Source organism: Alligator sinensis, unplaced genomic scaffold, assembly GCF_000455745.1.
Source record: "Alligator sinensis unplaced genomic scaffold, ASM45574v1 scaffold1593_1, whole genome shotgun sequence".
In the NCBI taxonomy this organism is placed as follows: Eukaryota; Metazoa; Chordata; order Crocodylia; family Alligatoridae; genus Alligator; species Alligator sinensis.
Window position 1 is genome coordinate 44,900 of NW_005843384.1, and position 11,956 is coordinate 56,855.

General features: G+C 42.7%; 1 protein-coding gene across 3 annotated transcripts in view; it reads left to right on the plus strand.

Moving 5' to 3' along the window:
* Positions 1-11,956, plus strand: part of KHDRBS3 (KH RNA binding domain containing, signal transduction associated 3) — a 103,143-nt gene that overhangs the window by 38,000 nt on the left and 53,187 nt on the right. For 2 of the 3 annotated variants that reach the window (XR_001359180.2, XM_014527248.2), the window contains exon 4: positions 7,961-8,101. The exons of the other annotated variant lie outside the window; for it this stretch is intronic. Coding sequence is in view for 1 of the 2 variants with exons in the window: in XM_014527248.2 (XP_014382734.1) it covers positions 7,961-8,101 (141 nt within the window). In the remaining variant the exon portion in view is untranslated. The remainder of the gene's footprint in view (positions 1-7,960; positions 8,102-11,956) is intronic. 3 annotated transcript variants of the gene reach the window in all.

An 11,956-nucleotide genomic window follows, 5' to 3' on the forward strand; every position in this document is an offset into this window, starting at 1 on the left:
GCCAGCAGGCCGTGAGCTGCGAGGTCCCTCCCCTCCAACATGGTAGTGCCTCCCGGGGCCACCGCCACCACAGAAGGAAGGGCCGGGGCCCCCCACAGCTTGGCCCACTGGCAGCTCGCCCCTCCTGCCAAGGGAGACATGGGCAGGCTCTGTGGGGGTAGAGGGGAAAGGATCATTCCCTTGCTGTTTCTGCCTTCAGCCCACTGCTCCTGTGGTGGGGTGAGCTGTCATATAGCTGCAACATTACAAATATCTATGCGGATGTGGTTTAGTTTGCAGTGTAGCAAACTAATTTAAGTTATATGTATAACCCCCCCCCCCCCCCCCAAAACCCTGCACGTGTATAGCGGGATGCAATTAAACCACAAAAACGGCCAATTTGCATCACTTGTATGATCACCCAAAGTCTTTCATTATTGAAGAGATCACTTCTTACGGACCAGATCCTATACCCATGCTCCGGAGAGTATAGTCTGCATTCTCCCATTCCCTCTGTAGCACAAGTCCCAAACATGAACATGCAGTTTGTTCCTGGATTTTTAGGCTTACGCGAATAAACAGAGTTGACTAGAGGCACCAATTTAGTTTCAATTGAGTGATCTACAAAAAGACTTCTTAATTAGATTAATATAATTTATTAGCCCATATGACAAAGTATACCCTCACACCATACCTGATATCACCTGACTCTCTTCGTGTGAAGGTGAGCAGTGAAGTTGTTCGGTCATTTATAATGTCTTTGAAACCAGCTGTTCCTCATTAAATTGATTGTCACAAACTATTCCCAAGGCATGCTCTGCATCACTGATGGCAACATCTGTTAGAAAATAAATCTGTTTGAGTGTTTGCAGATTAAAACATATATATTACCTATAACATTTGTGTAGCTGCATATAGTATGGTAATGATTGGTAGTTTTGGATCAGTATCCTGCTGTACACATCTTTTAAGAAAGAATCATTGCAAAACAGTAACAAAGAAAAGTAATGGGATATTTTGTAACTTCAAAAGAATATTCTCTGTTTATCACCTGTCTTTCAAAAAAAAACAAACAAAAACCATGAGAGTTGTAATGGAAATTAATTTAAAACCATAATATACAATAAGCCCTCCCATTGCATTATAACATATTGTCTCACACTGCATTAAAATGGAGTTAAGATTAAATCTGTATGAGTACTTTAAATGAAAGTATTGAAAGAGTGCATAAATATCCCCCAAATCTTTACACGCTAGGCTTTAGACGTTCAAAGCTAAGCTTAAACTTAAAGAAATGCAAATATGGTATAGTATAAAATGTGTCGGAAAGGTATCCAAACTACTGCAATTATTCCATGTAATGAAATGACGCAGTGAATCTTCAATTATGTCGATACATTGTAATGTTTGTACTCCTGCATTACATTAAACGCACATTTTATTCCCCTCCATTCTGTTAGTACAGATAGGAACTAAGGTGACTGGATGACTTCCTACACATTTTGGATTTGAAGTTCCTGGGTTACTAATGTTTCCAAGAGTAATAATTACCACATCATTATAAAGCTTCTACCCTTCCATTACTGATACTTTACTTTGCATCCAGATAACTGTTCTCGTGGTTTCTGCTTCTTTTGCCCATGCACCCATGCATGTGGAATCGGATTCTTTTGGCCAGCAGCATTCATCGGGCTGTATTTTGAATCCTGCATGCTCCACCTGAATGCACAAAGCATAGATTTGGACCTAGTTGCCCCTCCACTCCTGACTCCTCATATCAATAAGAGAAAATTCCTGCAGGGTCCATTCGCTCTGCACACTGTCATTAGATGTCAGGCTAGTTCTTTACATGGCTTAGTTTGTTGCTTTTCTCTCTCAATTAACATTTTTAGAATATGCTAGGGATACCCGTGATACTAAGTAACTAGTTGCCATGGTTGAAAGTAAATCACCAGCGTTTGAATCCTGTTCCTCTTGTGTGGCGGCTGTGCTGCTCACTGATAAACCCCCTAGGAGCCTCTTCTGCTTTAGCAAGTGGTATACCATGTTTACGCATGCAGCATTTCCCCAAATATCAGGATGTGTATTTTAATCGGGGAAGCTGATTTTTTTTTTTTTTTACCAAAACTTCACTACAAGGAGGCATAGAAGAATAAGGACACTGCTACAAGATGGCTACCAGTTTTATTCCAAAACATGCATACGGTGGATATGTAGTGCTGAGGTAGACCCCAAAACTTACCAAAAACTGGTGCCAATTTGAGAGAGGCTGTGAAAAGGTTAGCACTGGGCTGTGCCCTCATCCTGCTTCCTGGCAGGTGTAGAGAAGCTGGCAACCATCTTGTAGCACAGTGTCTTCAAGAAAAAGCTAGCTGCAGGACATGAGACTGCAGGGGGGAAATCTCCGTTCTGCCTTCCAGAAGCAAGGTTCATGTCTTATTTGGGGTCATATGGTATGCAAGGAAATATGGTACTGCCCCTGGTTCTTCAAGAGGAAATCTGTTTCAAGCTTTTCTTTTGGAGCATTGAATTAAGGGCCTCTTCAGAGCCTGGGACTAAAAATCCTTCTAAGATTTGACAGAAAGGGACAGAAAAGATCATCGCTTTCAGGAGAAAAAGCCCCCAAAACATCACCTTCCCAGAAGCCTAAGAAGTTGCCATCACTATATTAATTCATGCTCCTCAGCTGACAGCAAGTTCAGAGCCCAAGTCCAGTTCCTCTGTCTCGGCACTGCCAAAGAGGTACTTATCTCTACTTCTATAGGTGCTAACTCCATATCAGACTTGGCATTTTCAGTCATTACCTACCGCAGATGTTTCCATCACTGGTTTTCTCTCTATTCTCATCAAGACCAGATAACTGGAATTACCCCTGCTTGCCTCATCTTCTGTGAGGAGTTGCTGCTGGAGCTGTCACAAAAACCAGGACTAGATTTCAGGAAGACCCTTTCATGGAGGCTAGGGTAGTTCTACATTTGCTTCCCTTAAATCGAGCCTTTTTTTAAAGGTCTGTTTTTTGTCTTGCGTCCCAACGCGTACTTCTAAGTGTCAGGTATTCTTGTTGAAACCCAACTATCTGAACTTCATGGAGAATCTTCAGCGCAATCCAAAAGTTGACATAAGATCACTGATGTCAAAATTAGTACTCGAAGGATACATCTACGCGTCGCCCTGCAGCGATTTGTAGCGATGAGCTACATTGCCATCTGGCGTGCTGTGGCGACATAGCGATCCAGCTGTGGTCCCATAGTGGCGCACTCCCCGTGTATAGCTAAAGCACGGTGCTGTGGCAATGTCATTGTATGGTGACATTGCTAGCTATGCCCAGAATATCTCTGCCAGTTGCTTTAGATGCAGATAATCCACCTTGGTGACTGATTACACTGCAATGCTCAGGCCTTTGTGGTTCCAGTCTTTTGGGGTACTCGGGAAGATCTAAACCACTAACAAGGACCTCCCATACAAAAGCTTTTTTCAATTTTAACATGAAGACTGATGAAGTTCTTTGTTCCTTAAAAGATTCAAAAGCCTTCCACAGCCTTCTCCCAAAATCTGCATGATAACCTCAGAGAAGTGGCAGGTGAGACTCTCGGAGCACGATCAAGTGGAAGGTCTCTGCCGTTTACTATTGCAACCCTCAGAAAATATCAAAGCCACGAACTAAAAAGCAGAGGTGCCAACACTAAAAAACTTCTTCCACTTTCTTCCCTTTTGCTTTGTGATGCCAGAAAGTTCACCATTGTGGAGAGCTCAGCAGACCTACACTTGGCAACTGAATTTTCATTTTTGAGAGGTTAGGAGATGAGTTATCTGAGACCAGTGCACCCTGGAAAGTATAAAACGGCTTTCTGTTAAATTCTAATATCTTCACAACCAGCTCCCTTTCCCCGTCCCTATTTAAGAACGTTTCTCACAAGATACTTTTCAAAAGGAGATTGGAATCACTGCAGTGTTTGGAGAGGTACTTTTCAACTGTAGAAGTAAAGATTTGCTGGTTTATTGGTTGTAGCAGTGTTGGTCTAAGGACATACACAAGCAAGGTTTTTTGAGTAGAGGTGATACCTTTTACTAAACCAACTGAGTAGTTGGAAAAAAAGTTCTTGGCAAGCTTTTGGGCACAGTCACCCTTCTTCAGGCATGGGGAATTGAGGTAAAGATTTTACAGTTGCTACTTTTTAATCCTGTTAAACAGACTAGGTCCCAATCTGGATTTGAGGATTCTTAACAGCTTCATTGGTCATTCTAAATTTAGGAGGATGACTCCAATCAGCATATTTCCCTCACTGAATTTCAGAATTTGTTCATGGCTCTCGAGCTGCAGGCGTTTCCTTCCACGTATCTGACTACTAGCAGTTTGCTGTCAGAACAGAGTTCTACCTTTTGGGGTCTTTCCTCAGCATTGATGGTATTCACTAAATATTTTGCAGTCCAGTGTTCTTCTAAGGCCACAAGGCTTCCAATTATATGCTTTAGCTGCTGTGCATAACAAAAAACTAACCCCAAAACTCTTTTCACATGGTCCTAGAGGTTTTCTTTGCCATACGGGGCTCTAGGCCAGCAGAAAAAAGATCTACACTGTTGCTGGTCCAAAGCTTAGAATTTGCAGGAGCCGTGTTAGGTTTGAGATCATCAGGAATTTATCCATCGCAAGCAAGATTCTAGACTCTGCTTGACAGCTTCTGTGACCTGCAGGTCGTGTTCAGATACCTGGATCCAGGGGCCACCTACACTTGCATGTCCTATGCACTATACCAGGATGGTCCAGGTCAACCTAACTATTCCATAAATACCACAGGAATCTTGCTCAGCTAAATGCAAGATCTTCCATGTGCACATCGCAGGGATGGATTCAAATAGTCTAAGTGGGCACTTAACCGTGGCTTAGGTAGGAGTTAGATGCCAAAACTCTAAAGAGCAGTTCATCTTATCCTGCTGCCAGCACCTTTTGTTTATGCACCTAAATCCAATATCCACCTTCATTTGGAACTGCAAATGGTGAGTGGCTATGATTAATGCATATACCTTCTCAGAAGCATGTGCCTAGCTCCCCCTAAGTTTTACAGTAATCCATACTGACCTGGGAGATGGCCAAGCTTTGTTCTGAGATCCCAGAGAATAGCCACGGTGATAAATAGCCAAAAGCTACAACTGATTTTTATATTAATCACACTGAATTGAGCTCAGAACTAATGGTGGGAATGATAGTGATATTGGCCCCGTCCCGTCCCCGCCACCTTCCAACAGCTGAGTGGTTACAGTACGTGCCTGGGATGTGGGAACCTGGTACTATTCCCCACGTACATTTGATGGGTGATGAAACTGGATCTCCCACTTCAGAGCAGTGTGCCCTAACTACCGGTCAAGTAGGCTATGTGAGGACATTCACCACTTTTCCTGTACAAACTGAGCTAACAAATTTGTATGCGTTTCCCAGTTAGCATTCTGATTCTTGGGGCCGGAAGGACAAGCAAGAATGGGGATAAACTGGGCCTTCCAATTCCTATAACAAGGGTAATTTTTTTCCTTATTTATTTTTAAACAGAAATGGTTCTTGGAGCAAGGAAGAGAGAGCTTGTCTCTGTGACTTAACAGTTATAGCACTCTCCTACAAGAGGGGAGTCCTGGATTCTCTTCCTTGCACTGTTTTATGGGACAGTTTGAATCCTGCCCACAGTGTGTTTCTCAGTTAGTACTAGAAGGGTATTGGACATCCCTATTTCTACTCTTCTGGAGTGTCTGCTGACCCTAAAATATTCAGGACCATCAGTCAGTATATTTAGCAGCAGTATGTGTACATCATCATAGAATTCAGGGTTTAGACTTTATTTTCCCACCATAAAATCTGCTAGAGTCCCCAAAGATCTCGTTCACTTTTTCCTCAGTCCTGGAGACCTGTTTCCTGGAACCTAAGCATATGGATTTAATCAGGGCCTCCTTCTGAGCAGGGTGGTTAAAAATCAATGATTTAAAAAAAATAAAAAAATAAAAATGGTTTTTTTTATTTAAGTCAGATCTTTTTTTTTTTTTTTAAATAAATCTATATAAAGATAGATTTAATTTAAGATATGCTAAAGCTCAAGTATATCATCATGGAATAGGGATTATAACTTCTACTTGTATACTATTTGAGACAATATATTCATGTAACCTTTTTAGAAAAGTTTTGTAAATAGGTCACAACAGGCCATAGACTATATTAGGGGCCCAATCTTCTGGAGTTCCCAGAGGCTTCTGCATAGGTTAGTAAAGATTAAAGAAAACCACTCTACCCAGTGGGAACTCAGTGCTCAGTCTAGAAGATCCCATTAAGCATCTCAGTGATGCTTTGTTTAATTTCTCAAACTGGATTTGTCTCTAAGGATAACATCCTTGTTAACAGCAGTGTATGGACCTGATTACCTAACCATCAGCCGTATTGTGTTTCTGCATGTTTGTGTAGTCAAGCCCTTACCTCTCTCTAAAAGTGCAAAGTTTCAGGAAGTTAAATGAATAGAGGGTTGTTGGGGTGGAGCAGATTGGGGCAAGGAGAAGGCATCTGGAGATAAATGCAAGGAGGGAGGGGCAATAGAAACAAAAGAGAAACATTTTGAGCAGACTATTCCAGAAGTCTGGAGGAATAAGTTCATGGGTAACTGGTGCCTCCTGGCTCTGGGGGGGCACCAGCAGCTGATCGCTGACCCTGGAAGCACCAGTGGCAAACCGGAAATGCCGCCAGCAAAACTGGAAGTGCCGCCAGCACTCTCCACTCCGTGGCCAGCAAGGGCCAATTTCAGGGGGGGCACATGCCTCCCCATGCTCCTCCTATGTGTCGCCTATGGATACATTTCTGAGCATAGCCTCTCTATTGATTTGAGGTCTAGTGAAGAATGGTACAGTAGAAGGGAATATCTGTCATGGCAGCAGGCTTGCCAGGCTATAAAAGAGATTAAATTAAAGATGAGAAGAAATCTAGAAGAAAGCCCTAAACTAATAACTGCAGTGCTCATTTCATGTCCTTCTAATAGTGTGGCAAAATATTCTTGAAATATCCATGATTAATCTAGTGAACTGGAGGATAGTTCGTCCCCCAGTGACTTCACAAGTATCTGTTTCAATTACCTTTTGGTAAATAAAATAACCAAATCATAATTCAATTTTCTGATGTAGCTGCAACATTAATCTGAAAAAATATCAAAATAAATCAATATATAGTGTGTACATCTATCTCAGTTGTGAATGATATGTATTAAGGTTATGTCAAACAACAAGAATGTACTTTTTGTAGAAAACAATGATTAAATCAAGGCTTCCTGACCTGTGATTTAAATCAAACCCACCCTGCTTTTGAGCATCTAACAATGTGCTTTCCTTGTTATGACTACTAAAAAGAGATCTTTATAACATTTAGCTTGGAGAGTAAGAGGCTCTTAAGGCTTTCTGCCATGTTCCATAAAGACAGCGTGACTCAAGCCTCGCCCAGTGCTTGCCAGCATTTATCTCCAGTTTTCGGTAGACCAGCTGGTTCAGCCTTTCTGATGTTGATTTGTTTTTTTTCTTCCCACTTAAATCAGAGGAAAGCCTAATTGCATACCCTTGCTATGTCGTGGCACTTTTGTGCTATCTGAACAGGACTAGACCCACAGACTGATAGTAATGTTTGCAGGTAGAATTGTTAGAGGTCAGGCTATATCCACGCAGTGTCTAAATGCATGTTTGATGGTGTTAGTTCACATAAGAACCCCCTGTATATATTGGAGACCTTCCCACCAGTTGTAACTGCCCCACTTGCACAGTCATCCACCGCTGTTCCTTGGTTGAGCCCTCAAGAATTGATGCCCACTTCAGGAGATATTGAAACTAAGATTTTTAACTAGCTTTAGTTTTTAACTAATACCAGTCTTCTGCCTGTGAGGCCATTGCTCACTAATCATGTAAAATACATATAGGCAATCACTTAAAGAAAGAATGGTTCCTTATCTTACATGAACTCTCATTCTTCAAGGTTTCCACAGCCTGCTCTCCTTCCCCTCGTATGAGTCCTATGCCACCTGGATTCTGCATTGACAGAGGAACTGAGAGAAGGTTCGGTCTGCTCCATTCTTTATGCCCTCAGGTGGATGGTGTAAATTCACGTAGGGCACAGGTACGCTTCTAGCATATCTTCCAGGCCAAAAGAATCTAGTTTCCTGCCTCTGAAGAGCAGGATCATCAATGAGCTCAGCACATCTTGAACAACTTTTACAACGTAATGTAGTTTTTGTGGGGGAGTTTCCTTAGTTTTAAAAAAGTTATTAAAAATTTCCTACATGACCACGAATCAGAAAAACAAAAGCAATGTTAGTAGATGATATTTTTAATGATGTTAAAACTGCTTTTGGAGTAGTAGGAGATACGACCTGTCTCGCTCTGCATGTTCATGCCTGCATGTACACAAACCATTCACTCTTTTCCCCCGCTAGCACTGTTGGGTAGATGTGGTGATGTTCTTCCTTTTGAAGAAATGTCCTCCTGTGGAGAAAGGTGATAGTGCGTTGGTTCCCAGCCTTGGGGCACGACCCAAATCAGGATTGCGGGGGATCCTCAGTAGGGTCACGAAGGGCCCATGCGGACACACACACTCACATACGTGGCGCAGGAGCAGTGAGTGGGTGGGGCAGGGCCACTGTGCACAAAGGGGGCACTGGCAGCTTCCCCACCGCCAGACCACACCACCACACTCCACTCCCTGCAGCGGCGGTCGGAGGTTACGGCAACCAGTTTAGTCACTCTCACTCTCACTCTCACTCTCACTCTCACTCTCACTCTCACTCTCACTCTCACTCTCACTCTCACTCTCACTCTCACTCTCACTCTCACTCTCACTCTCACTCTCACTCTCACTCTCACTCTCACTCTCACTCTCACTCTCACTCTCACTCTCACTCTCACTCTCACTCTCACTCTCACTCTCACTCTCACTCTCACTCTCACTCTCACTCTCACTCTCACTCTCACTCTCACTCTCACTCTCACTCTCACTCTCACTCTCACTCTCACTCTCACTCTCACTCTCACTCTCACTCTCACTCTCACTCTCACTCTCACTCTCACTCTCACTCTCACTCTCACTCTCACTCTCACTCTCACTCTCACTCTCACTCTCACTCTCACTCTCACTCTCACTCTCACTCTCACTCTCACTCTCACTCTCACTCTCACTCTCACTCTCACTCTCACTCTCACTCTCACTCTCACTCTCACTCTCACTCTCACTCTCACTCTCACTCTCACTCTCACTCTCACTCTCACTCTCACTCTCACTCTCACTCTCACTCTCACTCTCACTCTCACTCTCATATACACACGTTGGGAACCAATGTGATAGATGGCTGCTATTGCCTCTTATTTTTAGCAAGGTTGCAGGCTTTCATTAAAGATGATTTCTCAAAGAGTAAAGCCACCTGGGAAGATTGTGGTTCTTGGGTTGCCAGGGCAGCTGGGATTTATTCCCAGCAGGAACAACGGGATGCAGGAGGCCATACTAAATCAGTTTTGCCTTAACCTTACTTTTTGAGGACAGAATATGGGAGCTGTTTTGGAGGGAGTTTTTTCAGGGATTCTCTGTAGATGAGACTTTTTCATCAGTCCTAGATGAAGGGGAAACTCGTTATGAATAACAGCAAAACCACACAAAAGAACCCCAAAAACAACTCAATCCTTAAAAGCAATCTTCCATTGTAGCTAGTGCAAAGGATTTCAGTGAGTTTCAGATATAAAGAACACTTATTGATCGTGTGTTATTTCGTTATTAGGATAGAGAATGAAAAATGGTGAGACAGACCTGGCATTTCTAAAGGGCTCCTTTTTTTAAAATTAGTTTGAAATTAATATTAATGTAATGACTTACAGAATTATTTTTAGAAGAATTCATATCGGAGCATGCGTTGCAATCTGAAAAGAATATACTATAGCCTTCATGGCCAGCAAAGTGGTTGAACTTCTGGTTTAAGTGCAAAACTCGATACTTGTTTTAGAATTGGAAGAATTTCTAAAATGGAAATTTTGAAATCTACTCATCTAAACTTCAAAGGGATTAGAAGATTACTTTTCCTTTGAACCTTGAGAGAGTCAGCCAGTAAGAAATCGCACAGATTTTCTGACCCCCTGCCATATTAGACATGAATGGAAAGTGTTGGAGACGTACTAATTCAGAGAAGTAAAGCCCCCTGGGAGTTCCAGACACTGTTTTAACAAGTGAATTGAACTAGAAAGAATGGTTGGCAAGTCAGCTTCCCTTACCCTGCAGGGAACTTGTTTTTGAAGGAGCAGTATATAGATATGTGCAGTTAGAAAATCTGTCATGTATATATGTATGTATGTATGTCCTAATGGTAAAGGTAGAGCACTCCTGAGTGGCTATTGTGCTGTTACAGGCTTAGGAAAGCTGGGGAAAATGCCCTAATTTTCGTTCCATCATCTTCGGGGTTTGCAGTTGGGCCGAATGTGGCTGAGAAATGAGGGCATTTCTTTTGGATGTTGAAGGGAATGTTCAGGAATCTAGGAAAATACTAAGTTGTCAGAGTCTCAAGGAACATAATGCGTCAGGTTTTGAAGAATCGTTTCCCTGCATTTTAGAGGATAATGAACCAGTTACCTGAAGCAGTTCTCTAACCTGCAACATTTTTGAAGTGGGCTGTGTCTTGATTTTGCTTGCTGTTTTAAGGTGTATTTTTGGTTGTATGCATCACGGGTAACCATTCTGATCTTCCTTATTTTCGTTGGAAAACACAAGAAAGGTCTTGGAATTGTTTGAGTAGCTTAAGAAAAGGGGTAGAAATGGTGCATATTTAACAAAATCTGCCTTTATCCAGAATAGTAGGGCAAAGAGGCTTAGTATTGTGCTCCCCTGTGTGCTCTCTCTTTCAGTAATGCCAATCAGAGATGAAATGTCTTTAAAATGAAACTTCATATTGCACACGAGAGCTGGAGAGAGGTGTAAAAAGAAAAGTCTTTTCCAGACTTTTCTGTCTGGAAAAGTTCATTTTATGCAAATTAGGTTTGGATAAAAGTTGGAGCAGTCTCTTTACCTCAAACGTGTCTGATGGCAAGCAGGGTGTTGAATTATGCTTCTTTCTTTCTTTGCATTCTTCTTTGCCTAAGGAAGGACGCACGAGCCCTAAAATGTGCAAATAAAGACATTTTTTCTTGCAACTATCTAGTTGGTCAAATAAAAGATAGCACCTCTACCACACTGACTGCTTTTACTTTTAGACCAACATGTCTACAACTTTCATCCCTGAATCAAAAGTGAAATCGTGTGTACACTGCCAGATTTGGGGCTGGGAAGGAATTTTCTTTTAGATCACATTAGTAGAGACCTTGGATTTTACTTCCTTTCTCTGCAGCACGAGGTGTAGTTTGCCTCCTGGGATCATTTGACCTTGTCAGCTAAACAATTCTTTATGATTGCAAGGGCCTCGGGCACGGCTTGCACCTTGGTCTTTCCCATTTTCCAGGGCATATATTTAGGTTCCTTTAGAACTAGAGTACTTTAGTTTACACTGAACTCTGTTAGTTTAAACTAAATTGATTAGCCCCCCTGGATGATACTTAATGGCTTACGATGAAAAGGAGATGAGGCTAGACTGTGCAAGATGAAACACTATCTGAAGACATTAGCCCTTTTGGGGGGGGGGGGGGGGGGGGGAAGGGAGATGGGGACCCTCTCACTTGCATTATGGGACAGCTGATTATGGATACGTGTTATTTCCAGTTTTAGTAACAATGATTAGCCAATTGCCTGTCAAGAATTGGGTGGGGGGAGGCAGAGTACTGCCACCCACTGCCCCACACTGCCACTGTTCTGCCTCTATCCCCATGTGCCACCCCAGCCCCTGCTGCTCCACCCTGCAGCACCGCTGCTCCCAGGCATGGGGGAAGGGGGGAAGCTTTTGCACGCAGTGACTGCAGCCACCACCCAGCATCCCGTGTGGCCACCACTGCACATCCGGCTGCACAC